The sequence below is a fragment of the Podarcis bocagei genome (genome assembly GCF_964188305.1).
Source record: "Podarcis bocagei genome assembly, chromosome: 14".
Taxonomy (NCBI): domain Eukaryota; kingdom Metazoa; phylum Chordata; class Lepidosauria; order Squamata; family Lacertidae; genus Podarcis; species Podarcis bocagei.
This window is the reverse complement of record NC_138139.1, coordinates 49,719,923-49,742,007: the sequence shown is the minus strand read 5'-3', so window position 1 is coordinate 49,742,007 and position 22,085 is coordinate 49,719,923. Positions and strand designations below refer to the sequence as shown.

Sequence of the window (22,085 nt, the reverse complement as noted above, 5' to 3'; positions counted from 1 at the left end):
AGACTGCAGAACTTTGTCTGTCTTGGTGCAGAATTTAGATTGCCAAGATACAGAGTTCTAATACTTTTAGAGCAGTGTACACATAGCCCTGCCTGTCCTGCATCTTCTGAAACAAGTTATTGAGCATTTTAAAGAGTATTTTTTGCATACAATGTACGGGAGAGAAAGCAAAGCCCCTTAATGGAATAGGGTTGAATCATTTTTTTTCCCCTTAGTTCAGGCTTGCTCTCCCCCCCCCCAACCATGTACAGTGGTGCCCCGCAAGACGAAATTAATTCGTTCCGCAATTTTTGTCGTCTAGCGAATTTTTCGTCTTGCGAAGCACGAAATCCCATAGGAATGCATTGAAAATCAATTAATGCGTTCCTATGGTCAAAAAAAGTCCAAACAAAGCCAAATTTGGTACAACAACAGTTTATTAACTGCTCTTTAAAGTCACACATACTGTAAAGAGCAGTTCAAAAATTGAAGGGAAAATAAATTAACTTTATAAACAAAACATGTCTTTGTTTTTAGTCAAAGAAAAAAAGTCGCCAGACGTTTTCGTCTTGCGAAACAAGCCCATAGGGAAATTCGTCTTGCGAGGCAAATCGCGAACGGAAAAAACTTTCGTCTAGCGAGTTTTTTGTATTGCGAGGCATTCGTCTTGCGGGGCACCACTGTACTGTACATTGCACTGTACATTTGCTAACTGAAGCCTTAACAGGAGTGTGTGGGAGTGCTCACATTAACCACGCAGGACACCCTTTCATGGAGACAAACACGGCAAAGAGGCCAATTTCTCCCTTCCCTCCCCTGCAAATCAGAGCAGTCTTAAGAAGCTGCCTGCTATTTTCAGGGGGACGGGAGAGATATGAAGAGCTTGAGGAAATGTGGCAAGTGGGCTTTGGCTGGCACTGATCCTGTAGACTGAGGTTGGAAATGTATTCCAATGGATCTGAATGGCAGTGGGGGTTTTCCTCTTCACTTTCAAAGGAGACGGATCTGAAGTGCTTTGCATGGCCACAGGACGTAATATGACATCCAGATACGTCTGTTAGCCTGACACAGAAGAATGCAAGCTTGGATGCTGATAGGGAAGTGGATGGGGGAGAGTATGGCTGGGTTTGTGAACCTCTTGACTGCTTTTCCACCATACCCCCTCGCACCAGTTTTGATCCACGAGTTGACTGTCTATGCACAGTAATGGAGGTTCTTTGAGTGTTTGGGGGCAAATATCCCAGGCTGTACAAACAGCTGCCCTTTCCTTAGGCTTCTCTCTCATCTTATGCCTAAGAAGATTCGCATTTGGGAGACTAGGAATTAACTGTGCCTTTGCTTTGCTTTAAGATAAGGGGGGGCACAACGTGCTTGGGAAAAGCAGTCCTTTCCTCAGCCTATTTCGGGAGGAAATTAGAGTCTCCAGAGGTAACTCCAGGCCAATTGAAACCACCTTGTGTGTTAACGCAGGAAGGCAAGGCATCTCCAGCATAGCCCATGAAGGGGTTAAGGTGAAGGAGAGAGTATCCTGACAGCAAAGCACCATGGTCCTCATTTCACTTTTGCAAAGCTTTGCATGCAAGAAGTACAGTGCAAGGCCAATACTAGCATTTTAATTCTGTCCCCTGTATTGTGATGCACAATCCACTGCAAGTGGCCAGGATCCAGCACATGCAATTGCCAGTTCCACATTCCCAGGAGGGCTTTGGGACTATAGATCTATATTACTATAGATCTATAGGACAGTAGCGCTCTGTGCTGCATAGCAAAGTGGTCTTAAGTTGAAGGGAGTTGTCGAAAGCAGTTTAGGCTAATAGCACAAAACGGGAGAGGGAGGGCTTGGAGTCCAAAATCCATAAAGGGGTGTGTGTGAAGCACAGGTTCTCATCAGCTGGCGGAGAGCTTGATTTTAATTGCAAGCTTATTACCTTTTAAATGCTAAAATACTTATTCAGAGATGGACAGAAAGATTACCTGCTGTAATTCACCCTTCCGAAACAGGATTTCAAAATCATTTCAGAATAATAATGTACTGTAGTCCATGTTGTGTCAACAGTTTCTGCATTTGTGTTATGCAAACTTGGCATTTCATAGAAAACAGCCTTTAATTTGATACTTGGAAAGGGCTGCATTCGTTCTGAGGTCTACTCTTAATTTGGCAAATGCTTCTGTACAAGACCACCTACAAGTCCTTGCATTTTAAAAAGTGATGGGGAGAGGCTGCAGCACAACTCCCTTCATGCTTTATTACTGGCTTTGCTGGCTGGGGTTGATGGGAGTTTGAAGCCAGTAAAATCTGGAAGGCCACAGGTACCACGGGCAGCTTAAAAGGACATGGGAAGGAACAAGCATTTTAGAAATTGCTTTATTATTTAGCACATAACACCCTGCCCCCCACCCCCCCGGTTGGCTTGACTTGCATTCTCCACACACACAAACAAGCAACACACCTTTCCCTTATAAACTGTCAGACGCTAAAAGAAATGAGAGTATGAAGCATGGTTGCATTGTGCTTGTAGAGAAGACTAACAGGCTGGGGCTTGTCCCAGGCAGCGTGGCTTCCGAGGGTGGAATCTTCCAAGTCTTATTGAAAAGGTTTTATAAAGCTATCTTGTAAATCAGAGTATTAAAGAGTATTTATAGACAAATTGCAGAAAAGGGAGTTTTTCCAGAGTTATCAGTGTCCAAATTAAAAACATGAATTTAACAAGGATGTGTTGTGTGATGTTTCTCACTGTCCTCTCTTTGCTGCTGCAAGGGAACAATGGCAGGGCAGGGGTGTGGGAATTGTGTGCTTTTTTAAGAAAGGCAAAAACTGACCAAGGAAAGCTAGAACCTGTATCTGCAGTTCTTGCGTAATTCTAATTCTGTAGGCAGGGAAGTATGTTGGACACTGAAGCCTGTGATCATTTGCTCCTTAACTGCACCCTGCTCTTCCCCTGCCCATCTGTTGCATAGGTCTGTATCATAACTAAATTAGGTCACAGATCAACATGGGGCTCTCAGCAGAGTTTTGCCTTTTGACCTACAGACACCTGCCAGGCCCTATCATGCCCTATATTGATGAGGCTTTGAAACTTAATAATTATGTTGCTAGCCTTAACTGATGTACAGTTGCTCTGGCCACAAACAAGCCCTTTGGTGATTGCTTCATTCTCACCAGTTTCCTAGCTTCCCGTAAAGGACTCCCATCAGTGTTTATGGCCAACATGCCAAACTAGGGTGGGGTGGTGGGTTTCTTTGGAGGGGTGGAGGCGTAAAGGTCTTACAGGTGCTTCCTGGGTTAGAAAGGGATAAATAAATCCTATATAACTGTTACCTATGCTGCAGGTGAAGAGAGGTGAGTCTGAGAGGGTGGGATGGGGTGGTTGTCTTACAACAGCCCAGGCCTTCCCAAGTGTCCCTATTTTCCAGGGATGTCCGTAATTTAGAGAAGCCATCCTGGTTTCTTATTTGATCCTGGAATGCCCCACTTTTCTGTACGATGTCTCTATTTTCATTGGATAAATGTTAGAGGGTATGGAGTTATCTAACCCCCGAGTTGTCTGAAGGCAATCCTGTACAGTATAGGGAAGGTTTTTTATGTTTAATGATGGTTTTTATATATGTTGGAAGCCGCCCAGAGTGGCTGGGACAAACAGATGTGTAGTAAATAGTAAAATTATCATTATGGAATGGGACGTCCCTATTTTCATTCGAGAAAAGTTGGAGGGTATGACAGCCCCAGTCGGTGTTTCCTCTTTTTTTGCTGGGGTGCGGGGCAGGGAGCTGATAATTGTACCACAGAATTGTAGAGTTGGAAGGCACCACGAGGGTCAACTAGTCCAACCCACTGCAATGCAGGAATCTCTTGCCCAGCATGAGCCTCCAAACCAGGACCTTGCGATTAAGAGTCTGAACCTCTACCGCAGCTTTTTTTTTAAAAAAACTAAGTTTTTGACACTCCCTCTTAGCAAAGACTTGTTTCCCGAAGGTTTGGGAAAGTGTTCCATGAAGTCTCTCTCTCACACACTATATAGAAGGATCTGGCAACTTCTGTTTCAGTGTATCTGAAGAAGTGTGCATGCACACGAAAGCTCATACCAAGAACTAACTTAGTTGGTCTTTAAGGTGCTACTGGAAGAATTTTTTTTATTTTTTCTCTCTCTTTGGTGAGTGGGGAGACAGGATCCTTCACCCACCCGGCCCTTTCGCCTAGCCCAGGGTGAGGGACAGGGCCAACAGCAGCCCTGAGACGCAGAGCAAGACCAATAGAGGGAGAGGCAGCCAACAACAGCCCTGCAAGGTAGTCCAGTCTTGGGCTCCGCAGCTCCTTCCACGCAGATACGGCGCCCTTCTCAGTTGCAAACCAGGGCTCAGCAAACTTTTTCAGCAGGGGGCCGGTCCACTGTTCTTCAGACCTTGTGGGGGGCCGGACTATAGTTCGGGAAAAAATAATGAATGAGTTCCTATGCCCCACAAATAACCCCTCAAGGGATGCATTTTAAATAAAAAACACACATTCTACTCATGTAAAAACACCAGGCAGGCCCCACAAATAACCCAGAGATGCATTTTAAATAAAAGGACACTTTCTACTCGAGTAAAAACACGCTGACTCCAGGACCGTCCGCGGGCCGGATTGAGAAGGCGATTGGGCCGGATCCGGCCCCCGGGCCTTACTTTGCCTACCCATGGTGTAAAACTAACTATCGCCCTCTCTCTTCGACGCGCGGAACGGGAAAGCCGCCGGCTTCGGTTGGTGCAGGGGGCAAGAAGGCGCGTCGCACCGCTCCGGGATCACTTCCTGTGGGAGGGGCGGCTGACTGCAACCCCTTCCGGGTCAGCGCTCCCTGTCTTCTCTCCCTGGCCAGCTGCGCTTCCCGTCCCGGAGTGCCACGATGGGGATCCTGGAGAAGATCGCGGAGATCGAGAAGGAGATCGCCCGGACCCAGAAGAACAAAGGTTTGGCTCCTCCTTAGGACGCGCCGGCTGAATGGAAGAGGCTACCCCTTGACTGGGGCCTTTGAAGCGCCTGCTCGGCAGGCAGAAGTTCAGCAGGTGCAGCTTTTCTCGGTTGAAAAGCTTCGCCTGCTGAGTTTTTGCCCCGAGAGGGTTAAAAACAATAATAGGAGGTCTAAGGCCCTGGGATGGGCAATGGCAGAGGGTTGAGGCTGTTTTTGCGGGGTTGGCAGGGTGTGGATTTATTTTATTTATTAGATTTATTAAGGGAGGGAATGAACTGCAGGGTTGGGGGCGGGTGGCTTTCCAAATGGGCTCCTACAGCACCTGCATGCAAAGTTTGTGTACCAAGTGTGTCGCATTAGTTTGCGCCGCACTGCCTTTTCGTTAACGCTATTTTGCTTAAGCACTTTCTGTGTGTGTCCCCCCCCCCTTTGGTATAAATACATTTGGGGAGGGTAAACAAGTGCGGTTGCGAGGTAGCTAGGGGCCTTTAAAAAGCGGGGGAATAAGACGGTGCATGGAGATTCATAACACTGAAATTTTTTGTTGCTGATTTCAGGTCTCTTCACAACATAAAAACACAGAATAAGAACACAAAATGCATAATAAAAGTCAACAAACCAGAAACTATCAGAGAGTAACAGTTAAAAGCCGGAAGCTCTTCGTTTTTAAAGTTCATACCTAGTGTGCGGTGAAATCGGGCTCTTTATCCCTTTCCCCAGCCCAGCTGAGTAATTGACAGAAATACAACCAGAGGTGCTTTTCACCTTTAGAAAGGGGGAAACGGTAGCTCTGGTTGGCCAGGTTGGAGAGCTAGGCAAGAGGAACAGAGAGGGAGCCATTGGGAGAGTAAGTAAAAGGTAAAGGTACCCCTGCCCGTACGAGGCAGTCGTGTCTGACTCTGGGGTTGCGCGCCCATCTCGCTTAAGAGGCCGGGGGCCAGCGCTGTCCGGAGACACTTCCGGGTCACGTGGCTAGCGTGACGAAACTGCTCTGGCGAGCCAGCACCAGCGCAGCACACGGAAACTCCGTTTACCTTCCCGCTGTAAAGCGGTACCTATTTATCTACTTGCACTTAAGAGTGCTTTCGAACTGCTAGGTGGGCAGGAGCTGGGACCAAGCAACGGGAGCTCACCCCGCCACGGGGATTCGAACCGCCGACCATACGATCGGCAAGTCCTAGGCGCTGAGGTTTTACCCACAACGCCACCCACGTCCCTACATTGGGAGAGTACAGGCGCACTAACTCATCACTCACTGATTTTGTTTCCTAGTCATGTATCTCTGTGTTACTTTTTCTATTTCCACTCTAGCCACCGAGTACCATCTTGGCTTGCTGAAGGCAAAGCTTGCAAAGTACAGAGCTCAGCTTTTGGAGCCTTCCAAATCGGCGGCGGGCAAAGGCGAAGGCTTTGATGTGATGAAATCTGGAGATGCCCGGGTGGCGCTGATTGGTTTCCCCTCTGTGGGTAAGGTCAGTGACACTTGGAGAATTCCTATTCCTGTGTCTGTTACTTGGTGTGCTTCCTTTTAAAGCAGGTGTGAGGAACCTGTGGCCCTCAAGATGTTGCTGGGCTGCACATCCCATCAACCTCAGCCAGCATCGCCAGGATTCAGAATCGATGGGTGTCTGTAGTCTGGAAAGCCACAGGCTCCCCACCCTTGCTTTAAATGAAGTCTCACCCTCAAGTTTATAATTCAGGGGTCGGGATGTTGGGAGTCATTCTGCACAGAAACAGTAAAGATGTTTGTACGTTTAAGAACAGATTTTGTGAGCTCTGGGCTGAATGGTTGCAGCTGGCCATGACTACGAAAGGAGAAAAGCTGCAGTTTGAACTTTGCCTGCAGGAAAAACACCCACAAGCTTTGCTGTTTGTTGTTTTGAAATAAAACTTTTATTTAATTTGGTTTTACACCTGTCTCATGGAGTCACAGTCTCTGTCATCTGCCACCAGTGGAAAATCCCCCTCTAGCACGGGAATCTTTATCCAGGGGCCAAATCTGTCCCTGCAGACCTCTCTGTCTAGCATTTGGGACTCTCCCCATCAGTGTTAGAAACTCAGATATATAAGCTAGGCACCAAACGGCTCCTCAAACCAGGGTTATAGTCACCAAAACCAAATGTTTAGTTGCCATTTTGGGGCAAGACGGCTCTAAAGTCTTACTTTTCAAAGGATGGATGGATTGTGATTGATTTTCAGTCAAACATCTGACTGGATTAAGAGCTTTGAGAACTTAAAGAAGAAAAGTCACTTGATCCAGGGTCAGTCCACGCCTATTCTGACCTCTGTTTCTTTATGGTGACATTCATAACGTAAGAATATTGTCCACAACTGTGAGCAGGGCAGTGGGGTGGGGTAAATGAAGACAAGCTACAACAATTAGCTATAATGTTGTTCACTACTCCTGCTCAGGCTGCACGGTGAAAGTATTTGGGTTTCTGAAATTCATTCTGATTACGCAAATCAGTGTTATATTTTAACACAGGCGTAGGCAAACTTGGGCCCTCCAGATGTTTTGAGACTACAATTCCCATCATCCCTGACCACTGGTCCTGTTAGCTAGGGATGATGGGAATTGTAGTCCCAAAACATCTGGAGGGCCCGAGTTTGCCTATGCCTGATATAACAGATAGAATGCTACAGGATAGGATATTAGTGTGTGAAAACAGTCCAGATCCAATGATCCCCAGGCATGCACCTCCAGGTGGTGGAGTTGTCAGGCACCATCCTGGTACCCAGGCATCTTCACTTGGTTGCAAGTGGTCAAAAGCCAGGTGCAAAATGCGCCTGGCCATTTTCGAACACTGGTCACTGCCTCGCAGACTATCCTTCCTTGGAGGGTCATGGAGAGGATTAAATGGGAGAGCCTAGTACACCGCCTTGAGTTCTTTAGAGGAAAACCTGGCAAACAAGCAAACAAACAATAAAATAAAATATGTTTTTACATGGAAAGTTCACATCAGCACGGCTGCTGATTTGTCACAAGTGGGTTTCCTCTGCCACTGCTAACACACTCATCTTCCCTTTCAGTCCACCTTTCTGAGTTTGATGACTTCCACGGCGAGTGAGGCGGCTTCCTATGAATTCACCACATTAACTTGTATTCCTGGAGTCATAGAGGTTAGCGCAGTTCCATTGGGTTGCCATCTGCTGGGGCGGGAATGAAACAGCACTGCGGTTTTATGTGAATGCAAGTGTTGGGGGCTGTTGAATTCTGTTTCTTTTAGAATGGGAGGCTCCATGTATTTCAGAAGCAGTCCATGTTTGCCTTCTGGGGTTTGCCAGATGTTAAAACTAGGAAGCTAATGCCTTAACGTAGATCCCCTGAAAAAGTGTGTGTTTGTAACAATAATAATAATAATAATAATAATAATAATAATAATAATAATAATAGTTTATTATTTATACCCCGCCCATCTGGCTGAGTTTCCGCAGCCACTCTGGGGTTAAAAACAATACAGCATTAAATATTAAAAACTTCCCTAAACAGGGCTGCCTTCAGATGTCTTTTAAAAATAAGATAGCTGCTTATTTCCTTGACATCTGATGGGAGGGCATTCCACAGGGCAGGCGCCACTACCGAGAAGGCCCTCTGTCTGGTTCCCTGTAACTTGGCTTCTCGCAGCGAGGGAACCGCCAGAAGGCCCTCGGCACTGGACCTCAGCGTCCGGGCTGAACGATGGAGGTGGAGACGCTCCTTCAGGTATACTGGGCCGAGGCCGTTTAGGGCTTTAAAGGTCAGCACCAACACTTTGAACTGTGCTCAGAAATGTACTGGGAGCCAATGCAGATCTCTCAGGACTGGTGTTATGTGGTCCCGGCGGCCAGCCCCAGTCACCAGTCTAGCTGCTGCATTCTCTGAACATGCATGAGAATGCTAAAAAGGTGAAGTGACCTGTAAGCTTAGGATATCAAAACCTGGGGGGGGGGGTGTAAGGGCTGGAGGTGCTCTGTATCATTATAACCACCCCCTCCCTCCATGTGCTGCTTCACGGTCTTCTCTTTCGTCTTTTGCCAGTACAAAGGAGCCAACATCCAGCTTCTCGATCTGCCTGGGATCATCGAAGGAGCTGCTCAAGGTAGGTGGGGAATGTCGCCTGTGTCTCATTCTGCCCAAAGCAGCATTGACGTTCCCAGGGCAGTAGCACTTTTGCACAGTGACAAGGGACCTTTTCTTCAGCTTGATGGAGCACATTCGCTCCTGGACAGCCTTCCAGAGGCTGTTCTCTCGTGGTGTGTGGGGACCAGAGGCGAAAGTGAGCAAAGCAACACATCCTCGTTCTATTTGTACGGCACCTTTCTGCAGTTAAGCCATGCCCAAGGTGGCTTAACAGCATCAAAATATGTACATAGTTTATTATGACAGTTACAAAATTGTAGAAGAATATAAATATCCCCGAACTCTAAGCTAATGGAAGCATCTTAGTAAGTCTTCAGAAATTAATAATAATAATAATAATAATAATAATAATAATAATAATAATAATAATAATAATAATAATATTTATACCCCGCCCTTCCCAGTTCAGAAAACTGGGCTCAGGGCGATTAACAACAAATTTAAAACAATTGATGAAACAAAAAACAGCATAAAATACAGTTTAAAACATGAATAACAATAAATTCAGAATTCAAAAATCAATTTAGGGGGGAAATCCATCCAATAAACATTAATGATCACCAGGGCTAGCTGGCTAAATTAGTCCTATTTGGGCCAGTGAGAAGGCCAGAGGAGAATTAGCTGTGGGATCCCTGAGCGGGTAATCTTCATAAAAAGGGGAGGAGAAGGGAAGAAAGGGGAATAAAAGATCAGGCTAAGTTCAAATTGAAAGCCAGGCGGAATAGCTCTGTCTTACAGGCCCAACACAAATAATAATGAGGCCTAACAATAAAAATTGAGAGTTCCCATGGACTGCAAGAAGATCAAACGTATCCATTCTTAAGGAAATCAGCCCTGAGTGCTCACTGGAAGGACAGATCGTGAAGCTGAGGCTCCAAGACTTTGGCCACCTCATGAGAAGAGAAGACTCCCTGGAATAGACCCTAATGTTGGGGAAGATTGAGGGCACAAGGAGAAGGGGACGACAGAGGACGAGATGGTTGGACAGTGCTCTCAAAGCTACCAGCATGAGATTGACCAAACTGCGGGAGGCAGTGGAAGACAGGAGTGCCTGGCATGCTCTGGTCCATGGGGTCACGAAGAGTCGGACACGACTAAACAACTAAACAACAACAAACAATAAAAATTGAAACAGCAGCAACAACACCCCCCCCCCGGTGAATCACATCCTCTTGCGTATAGAAGGGGTGGGTTGGGACTAGAACGGGAGTTAAAATCCCTTTTTGATCTTGCAGTGCTGCCAGCCCCACCTGCTTTTGACCCTGGCTCTGTGCAGCATCCTCCTTTCGTATTAAGAAGTGTTCCTCCCACCTTGATTGCCAGTCAGGTTAATCGTGCTGCTGGCCCTGCCTCCTCCCTCCCTCTCCTTGGACAGGGTGGAAAGTCTCGTGGTCCTTGGGGGATGCTCCTGTGAGAAGGATGCAGCCAAGCAGCGGGCTGCTGAATTGCAGGCATTTTCAGCATGGGAAGGGGGGGGGGATAGTTGTCTAATGAGAACTGGCCTGGGGAGGGTGAGGAGAAGACGCTACCCAAGCACCGCCATCTGTTTGGAGGAGTGGGGAGCAGCACTAATGGAGCTGTATTTTTTAAAATAAGCCGTTTTGGGAAGGCTTCTGCATCAAAAGACAGGGTGGAAAGCAATTCCGTGTTTGCATGATGCAAAAAAGCAGAGATTCTGCTATTGCTTCTGCTACACAGCTTCTTGCTCTCCTGCTGTCACGGCAAGTAACTCCCATTTTCTCCTTTCCTTTGCAGGAAAAGGCCGAGGGCGCCAAGTGATTGCTGTAGCCCGGACTTCTGACGTCGTTATCATGATGCTGGACGCTACAAAGGGGGAAGTGCAGAGGTTAGTGCCTAGAGGGCAAAGCACCCACACGTGGGTTGAATTATGTGCAGATCTGCCTGAGGATTTGGCGCTTTCCTGGACTGGAAGGGATAGGGTCGTGGCTCAGTGGTTGAGTCTCTGCTTTTCATGCAAAAGGTCCTAGGTCAGTGGTTGGCAACGTGCGCCCCATGGGCCAGATGCGGCCCACAAAGACCATTTTACCAGCCCACGAGCAACCCCTGAACAGAGCCGCCTGGTTGGCGAGTCCCCCGCATGCTGCACTAAACCGGTGCAGCGCAGCGCGGGGACTTGTCAAGCAGCGCTGGAAATTGCATCTGCGCACGCGCAGATACTGGAAATCACGTCTGCGCATGTCCAGACACCAAAAAACGCTTCTGCGCAGGCACGATTTCCCGTGTCTGGGCATGCGCAGAAACAATTTCTGGTGCCGCAGACGCAATTTCCGGCATTGCGCTGTGCCACTCCGGCCCACCGACGATCTCCGTGGGAGTGATCTGGCCTATGGCTGGTAAACCTTTGCCGACCCCTGTCCTGGGTGCAACCCCTGGCATTTTTGGGTAGGGCTGTATTTGTCTCTTCCTGAAACCCTGGGAGAGGGTTTTGGCTCTCATTTTACTGGGTTTATTTGGGTAATGGCTTGGCGGCTCTTTATGACCACATCCTCCCTCCCTCCTGCAGAGCTCTGTTAGAAAAGGAACTGGAATCAGTAGGAATCCGGCTGAATAAAGCCAAGCCCAACATCTACTTCAAGGTGAGACACCGCAGGTGGGCAAATCATAGGACCGACAGCTCCTCCCGTACAAAACACATAAATACAGCAATCGCCAGCTTTGTGGCCTCCAGGTATTGCTGAGGTCCCCAAACCCATCAGCTGCATCCAGGTTGCCTGTGGTCAGAGATGACGGAGCTGTGGTCCAAGAACATTTGGGCACCGAGTTGACGTTATTTGTGTCTCAATAAATAAACCTCACACATGGGAGACAGGACAGATGGTAGGGAAGGCTAGCCTCCCACTCTTCTCCACCTTCCTTCCACCCCACCGGAAATGCTTCTTGGCTGTGTGTAGGAAGTATCCAGCTTTGTGAGATCACCCCCGGCTTCTCAAAATTGGCTCCACTTGAAATGTGGGTCACTTAAAATGTGGTGGTGAAGGGGGCTGGGGAAACCGTTTGCAGGAGAGCCGCAAAAGTTCTTGCTTAAAAAAAAGATGCTTTGGCTTATTTAAGTGTATTGCTGCTTATGTGAGCAGCTGGGTCAAATTCTGCCCATGTGCTTTTCATTGTTTCTCTGCACGGAGAAAGGACTAGAATAGGGTTGCTGGGGAACCTCAGGTCCAGCGGCCAAATGTGGCCTTCCAGGACTCTTTATGTGGGCCTCAGGTTTGTCCCCAGCCCATGCCCCTCACCAGTCCTGCTCTGCACCTCCTTGGGTGGTTTTGCCTGGCTAGGATATGTCCTTGAGCTCTGATGATGCTTCTTGCTCAGAGGGGTGCAAGAGAAAAAGCCACTAACATACTTGCATGGCTGGAATATACACTAGTACTGTACAAAGTTAAGAGTTTCACACTTGGCTCTTCTCACTTTTACATCTGGTCCTGCCCGTCACTGGCCCTTAGGCTAAAAAAAGAGGTTCTCCCTTTTAGAAATTAATAGCAAATAAAACAAAAGCTGGACTCAGGCTCCTTCAGGAGGAAGGGCAGGGTAGAAATTGAATAAATCAATACAGTGGTACCTCGGGTTACAGACGCTTCAGGTTACAGACTCTGCTAACCCAGAAATATTACCTCGGGTTAAGAACTTTGCTTCAGGATGAGAACAGAAATCGTGCTCTGGCGGCACGGCGGCGGCAGCAGCAGGAGGCCCCATTAGCTAAAGTGGTGCTTCAGGTTAAGAACAGTTTCAGGTTAAGAACGGACCTCCGGAACAAATTAAGTACTTAACCCGAGGTACCACTGTATCCTGAAGCAGTCCAGGCCTCTTGCAAGCCGCTCTCTGACCATTGCTCTGACCCAGAACAATCGTGTTCCAGTCTAGTGATTCACACATGCCGTCTTAAAGCAGTCTGCCACATCTGCCCTGTTTGGTCACGTAGTGTAAATGTCACCAAACTTTTTAGGCCCATGAGCATATTTGCAAACTGCAGGAACTGTTGAAGTCGCCATAAGGGCTTGCACTTTTGCTGCCCAGCCATTAATCACATCATTATTTTTTATTATTATTATTATTATTATTATTATTATTATTATTATTATTATTATTACTGCTACTACTATTACTACTCTTACTAACACTCCAGGAATGTAGTTTCAAAGTACACGAACATCTGCAAATGTCAAAAGGATTTAGCCCGTGCAAAATTGATGTCAGTGATCACTTTATATCAAAATGAATATATCTTGGGATATACCAAAGGGGCATTCTCAGCAGTTCACCTTTCACGTCTGTCTGCATTCAGCAGTGCCATCCTATGCAAACGTTGCAGCATCCAGTATACTCAAAATATTAACTTTTGCTAAATCAGCCTCATTGAGGGCCATCTTGACAAAGCCTCTTTTCTGTCTTCCAGCCCAAAAAGGGAGGAGGCATCTCCTTCAATTCAATGGTGACACTGACTCAGTGCTCCGAGAAGCTGGTACAGCTCATCCTCCATGAGTACAGTATCCTTTTTCACTTAGATTCTTGGTAGCTACATTTCTCAGCAGAGCAATTCAGGGCACCAGCTGTAAAGGTGCCTTGCAGTGTCATTGGTAACGCCCTGCGCAGTTGAGGGTGGGTGGTTTGGACCCAGGCGACCTGAAAGATCCTATCGCCCTGCCTGGGTGCTCAGATCCTCGGGTGAGCACCTTCTCTTGGTCCCATCAACATCAGAAGAACTGTTGGTTGTGACGCAAGAGACAGAGCCTTTTCTGTGGCTTCTCCCAAGTTACAGAATTCCCTCCCAAGAAAGCTTCACCTGGCTCCTTCCTTGTTATCTTTCCGCTGGCAGGCTAAGACCTTTCTGCCCAGACAGGCATTTGGAAACTGAGATGCAGATGATGCTGATATCTAGGCTGCTGTCAGAGCAAATTGTGCTGTAATTGCTGGTTCTAAATGTGTTTTGATGTATTTGAATTTGTTGTTGTTTAGTCGTTTAGTCATGTCCAACTCTTCGTGACCCCATGGACCAGAGCATACCAGGCATTCCTGTCTTCCACTGCCTCCCGCAGTTTGGTCAAACTCATGCTGGTAGCTTCGAGAACACTGTCCAGCCATCTCGTCCTCTGTCATCCCCTTCTCCTTGTGCCCTCCATCTTTCCCAACATCAGGGTCTTTTCCAGGGAGTCTTCTCTTCTCATGGGGTGGCCAAAGTATTGGAGCCTCAGCTTCAGGATCTGTCCTTCCAGTGAGCACTCAGGGCTGATTTCCTTCAGAATGGATAGGTTTGATCTTCTTGCAGTCCATGGGACTCTCAAGAGTCTCCTCCAGCACCATAATTCAAAAGCATCAATTCTTCGGCAATCAGCCTTCTTTATGGTCCAGCTCTCACTTCCATACATCACTACTGGGAAAACCAGTATTTGAATTAGTTTGTTTTTATTCTTCATTTTATAATTTTGCAATGTTGTAAGCCGCCTTGAATCCCAACTTGGGAGAAAGACGGGCTAGAAATATATTTAGTCATCGTCACAATGTCCTGGTCCTGAGACATCGCTGGGCTCAGGAGCGAAGCAGTAGGCTCAGACCGAGAATGAGGGCGACCCTGGAAAGGCACTGCCAATCAGTGTTGACAATACTGGACTCTATCAGGCGTATTTTCTCCTCGCAGCAACCCTTCGGGGTAGGTTTGGCTGCAAGATGGTGACTGGCCTAAGATTACCTGGCCAGCTTTGTTGCCAAATGGGGATTTGTCCTTGAGTTTCACCAACCCAAGCTGGATGCTCGTAACAGCACAACACACCGGCTCTCTTAACAAACACAAAAGTGTTTAACCTTGACTCTGCTCACCTAAGAAATATTTAATGCGGAGGTTCTGTTCAGGGAAGACTGCACACCTGACGAGTTCATTGACGTGATTGTTGGCAACCGGGTCTACATGCCCTGCCTTTATGTGAGTACCTTGTAAGAAGTTTCATACTTTTAACAGAATGGGATGGGGGGAAGTATTTAACAATAAGCAAGGGTTTCTTTTAAGGGAACAAGTTTCTGAGGAACACAAGTGGCGGTGGGGGAGAGTGATTGCCTTCCTGCCCTGCTTGTGAGCTTCCCATGGGCATCTGTTTTACCGCTGTGGGGACAGAATGCTGGACTAGATAGACCTTTGGTCTGACTCTCCAGGCTTTTCTTAAGTTCTCAAACACCCCTGTGGAATGCCCTCCCATCAGATGTCAAAGAAATAAACAACTATCTGACGTTTAGAAGACATCTGACGGCAGCCCTGTTTAGGGAAGTTTTTAATGACTGATGTTTTAATGTATTTTAATATGTTTTTAATCTTTTTTTGGAAGCCGCCCAGAGTGGCTAGTGAAACCCAGTCAGGTGGGCGGGGTATGAATAAAAAATTATTATTATTATTATTTATTCTACCTATAAGAGCTCTCATCTAGGTATTCTGAGTGAATTATGCATTGATTTGAATAAGCTTAATATCCAGATCTTCGGCATCCTAAGACAGAATCCCGTATCCAGAAAGCATCCATTCCTCATGCAGTTAGGCCTGTTTGTTTATGGTATTTGTACTCCAACCTTTAGCCAGACAAGGTCTCAGAGGGTCACACAAAGATCAGTATTAAGATGCTCCCTGCTCTCCAGCCCACAATCAAAGCAAACTTGATGCACAAGGCAAAAAAGGGATAGGAGGAAGGCAAAAAAGGGATTGAGGAGGAAGCAAGCACAATATGCCTGCAGTCTGTACTGGGTGCAATCTGCAGTTCCATGCAATTGTCAGTTAACCTGACAATAAAGTTCATTCAAAAAATTGAACCAATCCAAGTTCATAGCCCCTATGGTCGTGGAGACATTGTGCGGACAGAGGCTTCTCTCTCTGAAAAGGGTGGCCAAAAAAGAAAGACACCCTTCTTGGGGGAAAGGGCTGCAAAGCTTTAGAAGAACCAGCCAGTTTTCCAAAACAAATAAGCAAACCACCAGTTGCCTTCCCTGCCTTTTTGGATACTGGATTGTAGACGGATCTCTTACTGTTATAAACTTTTGTTGGGGAAATAAAATCATCGGAAAGCTACAAAGGCTAGCTGCTGCATATAGTTTCTTATGAAGCCTGTTACTTTTTAATGTAGCACCATCAGGCATGTCCCTGCCCCAAGAGGCTTACACTCCAAATTTGGCTCCCGAACTTGGTGCCCTCCAGCTGTTTCGAACTACAACTCTCGTTAGCACCAGCCCTCAATTTAGTTGAACAGAGAAGGGGGAAACTGACTCCTTGCACCATTAATATTCCTTTCTCCACCACCACCTTTTGGATTAGGTTTATAACAAAGTCGATCAGATCTCCATGGAGGAGGTAGATCGCCTGGCTCGGAAACCCCACAGCGTTGTGATCAGGTGAGGTGAACCTCCCCAGCGCAGTGTCTTGTGGCCAGCATGCGGTTGGCTTAAACTCCAGAGCATGTGGTACGAAGAGCCCTTTGGAAGAAAAGTCATCTTTGGCTTCTGTTCTCCCTGTATACCTTTTGTAATTTGTAATTAGATTTATTCTCGCTAGAAGCTGAAGCCTATGGGCAAGTGCATCTCAAATTATGTGATGGGATGAAGCAGTGTGTACCCCCCCCCCAACCTGGCCCAATGTGCCAGGAACCACTACCGTACTTGGTCCCTGTAGCATCCCACCAACATCTTGCAGACAGACACAACTTTGAGCAGCACCACTCTAGACAATGTGCACATTTTTTAAAAATCTCAGCACAAATAAGACAACTATTTGAGGGTAGCCAAACAGGCTGAATATCTTCTCCCACCCCAGTCCAAGAAAATGATCCCCATTTGATTAACAGAGAAATGGAAACCAAAATAGAAAAAAGATGTTTAAAATGATGTAAAAGGTTTTAAAGTCCCGGGAGAGAGGAGGAAGGTATTTCCCTGGTTTTGAAATGACATTAAGGTGCCAGGTGAGCCTCTTTGAGGAGGAGAGTCCACTGCCCAAGCCTTTTCTGTGTCCTTATCGCCCTGCCACCCACTTTGTGTGTGTCCGCCTCTCTCTAGCTGCGGCATGAAATTGAACTTGGACTACCTGCTGGAGATGCTGTGGGAATACCTGGCCCTTACCTGCATCTACACCAAGAAAAGAGGCCGTGAGTAGCACAAGCAGGCCAGCAGGATTGGATGGAACTAGATCTGAAAATGAATACGGGCTTCAGGGGAGGAGGGAGGATCTGAAATTCTCAGGCCTTAGTGACCTTGCTATTTTTTCTCTTTTCTCGGTCCCGGACAGAGAGACCAGACTTTTCAGATGCCATCATCGTACGGAAAGGGGCATCTGTGGAGCATGTGGTAAGCATTGAATTTTTGAGCTGCAGAAGCACCCGCCCCCATCTGTTTTCTCCACACACTCTGCACTGCCAGCTCTTCCCAGGCTGAAACCATCCAGCCAGAGATTCAGTCTTCTTCTTTGAAAACACACTAGGGCAGGGGAGGCTAACCTGTGGCCCCCTGGATCAGCCCCCTGCCCATTGACTGTACTGCCTGGGGCTTCATGGGAGATTGAGTCCAGGAAGATTGCACTGCCTTAGCTACCCTCTGCCTTTTGGCTACAGCTCTGCTTCAGGAGCAGTTGTTGCCTTAATTGCTTCAATGTCCTGAGCTAGGAAATAGGGTAGCCATTGTCCGGTGGTGCCTTCTGTTTGGGGACTGTGGGGAAGAGACCCATTTTGGGGGGAAGGGAGAAGCTGTTCTGCGGACAGCCGTGAGCGTGAAGTTGCCACTTTGGAATTGGGTATGTAACGCCAGGCTCATTTTTAAGAGCAGCTCCGCTTCAGAACCTCTGCAACACGACTTTGGAAAGGGATAAGGGGTGTCATCTGCAAGGAGTACAGTAAGTAAAACTTAGGGAGCTGAGATTGCAAGGCCTCACCTGGTACATCTGAACCCTTTTCTCCCTTCAGTGCCATCGAATTCACCGGACGTTAGCAAGCCAGTTCAAGTATGCATTGGTTTGGGTAAGTGTGCTATGACAAGAAAGTGGGGTGGAGCAGAGGCCTTGGGTGTCTTCGCCAAGTATTAGTGATATAGGCAGGAAACATGGGGGAAGCTTTTAGTGGCTTTTTTAAAAGGAAGTTTCACAAATGCACTAAAAGGGATGGGTGAGCTATTAACAGCAGCTCTGTAGAACCTCCATGTACAGAGTAAGAATATCTCACGGCCAGCGAGGACTGTTTCTTTTATGCTTCACTAGTGGGATTCCCACAGGTATTGCCTAATAATAATAATAATTTATTTGTACTCCACTAATAACTACCTAGCAGTTCGAAAGCACAAAAGTGCAAGTAGATAAATAGGTACCGCTCCGACGGGAAGGTAAATGGCATTTCCGTGTGCTGCTCTGGTTTGCCAGAAGCGGCTTAGTCATGCTGGCCACATGACCCGGAAGCTGTACGCTGGCTCCCTCAGCCAGTAAAGCGAGATGAGCGCCACAACCCCAGAGTCGGCCACGGCTGTACCTAACGGTCAGGGGTCCTTTTACCTTTACCTAAGCTGACTGGGTTGCCCCAGCCACTCTGGGTGGCTTCCAGCATATACGCAAACGCAATAAAACATTAAACATTAAAAAACCTCCCTATATAGGGCTTCCTTCAGATGTCATAGTGCCCTCCAGGTGGTGTTGGACTTCAACTCCCATCAGCCCCTGTCAGCATAGCCAGCTATGATGGGAGTTGTGGTCCAGCAGCATCTAGAAGGCTCCCGCGGGCTACCTAACTAGTAGCTGGGTCTTGTTGGCTCTGTAGTCTCCTCCAGCTGGGGTATTCTTGGGGCTGACCTCACAACAGGTAAAGAACTGAGGTGGGGATGAATGCATGGAAAGATAGGGTGGCAGCCTCAAGGGGCAAGCTGAGGTGTCCATCACAGCATCCCATAGCTCCCAGGGGGACACCTTCAGCTGCAGACCCCTGCACACCCCCCAGCTCAATTTCATGTGCTCTGATTTCAACAAGGGGTGGGGGAACAGGGAAGAGGTGGCGAAAAGTCAAAAGGAAAACAGGGGTGGTCTTCCGCACCTTCTCCTCTCAACAGAGAAAAGAAGGCTCACCCCTGCTGCGGCTGCTGAATCCATTAGGCCAGGGATAGAGAACCCGTAGCCCTCCAGTTATTGCTGGACTCAAGCTCCCATCACCCCTGACCCTTGCCCATGCTGGCAGGGGCTGATGGGAGCTGGAGTCCCACAGCATCAGGAAGGCCATAGGTTTGCTTTCCCTGCCCGTCCCGGGGACGGGAGTGCTCAGGAGGGACCCTTTTCTTGGAGACCTTGGCAATCCATTGGCAAGTGGCATTGGGCAGTGGTAGGGGCAGCTCCCTCTCTTCTTGCCAGAGAGACCCCCAAACCAGGGCTGGTGAAACTCTGTTGTTTTTTGGCTTTCAAGGGAACCAGCACCAAGTACAGCCCCCAACGAGTAGGACTCAGCCACTTGATGGAACATGAAGACGTCATCCAGGTTGTCAAGAAATAATCCTCGTCGCTGGTCCCTCGCCCTGCTCTGCTCTGCAGTATTTTCAACGCGACTCGGCAGAAAACTGTCTAAAAGCCAAAAAGAAGAAGAAAATCTTCTGTCTGTAATGGGAGGTTTTTCCTTCAGCTCCTCATAAGCTTCCATGAAGCTTCCACGGAGGATAAGAGACTACTGTGGAACGTCTTGCAGGTTAGGGACACGGAGAAGAGAGGTTCTTGTCTTACACACAGACATGCTTAAGGGGCACCTTTCAATAGCATGGTCTTGGGTGCCTTTAAGATGCTCGGAGCGGGTTTGGTTGTGACTTGACAGCTGCCCAGAAAAGTGGCCTTGGCTCCATGAGCTGAAAAACACAGGAAAAGAACCATCCATCCTCCTGTTCTTCCTCCCTTCCTCCCGTGTGTGTTGGTTCACAAGCAGAACAAACAGCTCTGTTCAAAAATCAGCACTTCCACTTGGACAAAAACGATTCCGGGCAATGCAAGGATTTGTTTACAGGTGGATCACTTCGTCACGTTCACAGAGTGCCCCATGGAAGTTCATTTCCACCCGTTTTCTGGCTAAGAGGGGTGGTGTTGATAACTTCCACTGGGGTTAACGGAAACAAAGCCAACTTCTCCCTCTCCCTTATCACCCCGTTTGGCAAGACAGCAACCAAGAAACAGCACACCTGCTGCTCCTGCAGCTCTGCTCAAGAAATTTACTCCAGACCCATCAGAAGCCATTTGTCCTTCAATTGAAATAAAGAATGGTTCTTGTTTCTCTTTGGAACTCCCATAATGTCAAAGTTGTGAAGTATCATTTTCTAACTGCTGTGAAATATTTCCAGTGGTTCTTTTTATGCTCTTGTTCCTGAGGCTGCAGCTTTTCTTTTCCTCCACTGTAGGACTGGTCCCGCCCGCTTTTAACAGCTTATTTTGAACTTCTATTTGGCTTTTCTTCTTAACAGTACGTTTTTACAATTTGGAAATCAGCCAGGGCTTAGGTGGTGTTCTGGCTGCTCCCATTCAGCCCAGGGTTCTCTTATGCTTGGCTGGACACACATGGCAGGGAGAAAAACTGTTGCATTAAGGGAGAGAGATTATATTTCAAAACTTCCATGGCCTATATTTGTAGAATGTATTTGTAGGATATTGTAGAGTCAGAAGAGGTTCAGAAAAAGGCAACTAAAATGATCAAAGGGATGGAGAAACTCCCCTCTTAGGAGACGTTGTGGCGTTTGGGACTTTTTGGATGAGAGAAGAGTTGAGTAGGTGGTGACATGGTAGAGGTATGGTATAGGCATAGAGATTTATTTAACAACAACAGTGTATACCAAAGAGGCCACAGATAATTAATGGCCAAAGGCCTGGCAAAAAGGAAATGTTTGTGGCTGGTGCTGAAAGCTATGTAATGAGGGCAAGAGGTGAGCCTCCCTGGGGGGAGCATTCCACAAGCAAGGGGCCATCACCAAAAAGGTCTGGTCTCATGTTTCCACCTTCTAGGTTTCCCGTGTAGGGGGCATACCAAGAAGGGCCTCAGGTGACGATTGCAGAGTTTGGGTAGGATCATACGGGAAGAAGTTTCTACCAGTTGGGTTCCCTCCAGATAAACTCCCATCCAGCCAACACCAGGTTGACAAGGCTTCTGTAGTTGCAAGATTCTGACGCCAAGCAGGCGCCTAGACTAGACCTCAAAAAAAAAAGCTTGCATCTGTCTTCTTACAGCCAGCCTTTTCAGTGGTAAGTGGGAATTTGTTCAGACTGTGAAGTCTTAACACACCCAGGTTTATTTTTCTTTATTTTCATTACATTTCATATCACGAGTTTCCTCCGGAAAGCTCCAGCTGGTGTGCGTGACTTTCTCCGTTCTATCCTCTTAACAACCTTTCAAGGTAGGCTAACCTGAGAGCTAGTGACCGGCTGGCTCAGCGAGCTTTGATATCTCGCTTGATTTTCATGAAGAAAGATGCTACGCCTTCTCTTGCAGAAGTCTGAGAAGACTTCTGTGTTCACGCACACTACTTCCCGAGTTGCTGATAGCTTGCAAATAATCCCCGGCCCCCAGTAGAAGAGAGCTGTTTCTTCCCCTCCCAAGCACAGGTGAGAAGAATAGGAGTCATCAAATATGCATGGGCCCACTGTAGCCGGCAAGAGCCTCGCAGCAAACATGGCGCTGTAGGCTCAGGAGAGGCATCACCTCGCCGTCAGCAGGCGCCAGCTGGAAGCTCAGCTTCCCCCAGGTTTGGGGGGACAGCGAGGGCGTCCCTGCTGCAAAGGATGTCACCAGGGTGCAGCTGCAGTACGAGTGGAGCTGCTGCTGTTCCGGCTCAGGTGAGCGACTCGAGGGGGTTATTAAATTGTGTCATCCAATCCATTTTTCACAGCAATGGGTCACTTTGCTAATGGAGGTGGGGCTCCGTCTTCTCGTTCACTCCCAGCTTTTCTGATGCTCCAGGGCTTATGTTTAATTTTTGTTCCATTTCTAATGTTCTAGCTAGCTAGCCGCTCCTCCGAGAAGCTCAAAGCGGTTTGCAAGTCCTTCCAATTTGCCCTTGCTCTGTTT

At 47.5% G+C, this 22,085-nt stretch overlaps 1 protein-coding gene across 1 annotated transcript; it reads left to right on the top strand.

Moving 5' to 3' along the window:
• The first annotated feature begins 4,780 nt into the window (after positions 1 to 4,780).
• On the top strand, positions 4,781 to 20,321 carry DRG2 (developmentally regulated GTP binding protein 2). The gene is made up of 13 exons (XM_081170971.1): positions 4,781 to 4,923; positions 6,237 to 6,397; positions 7,956 to 8,045; positions 8,944 to 9,004; positions 10,801 to 10,891; positions 11,570 to 11,642; positions 13,457 to 13,547; positions 14,880 to 14,977; positions 16,349 to 16,425; positions 17,083 to 17,171; positions 17,312 to 17,370; positions 17,982 to 18,035; positions 19,455 to 20,321. The coding sequence occupies exons 1-13, from the start codon at positions 4,860 to 4,862 to the stop codon at positions 19,539 to 19,541; spliced, it is 1,095 nt and encodes a 364-aa protein (XP_081027097.1). The 5' UTR covers positions 4,781 to 4,859; the 3' UTR covers positions 19,542 to 20,321.
• Positions 20,322 to 22,085: the final 1,764 nt, after the last annotated feature.

What these genes read in the sequence shown, in the direction of transcription:
- DRG2 (XM_081170971.1), top strand. Translation starts at nt 4,860, where the DNA reads ATGGGGATCCTGGAGAAGATCGCGGAGATCGAGAAGGAGATCGCCCGG. An exon ending in GTTTCCCCTCTGTGGGTAAG is followed by an intron (nt 6,398 to 7,955) that starts GTCAGTGACACT and finishes CTTCCCTTTCAG; the next exon opens with TCCACCTTTCTGAGTTTGAT. An exon ending in CATCGAAGGAGCTGCTCAAG is followed by an intron (nt 9,005 to 10,800) that starts GTAGGTGGGGAA and finishes TTTCCTTTGCAG; the next exon opens with GAAAAGGCCGAGGGCGCCAA.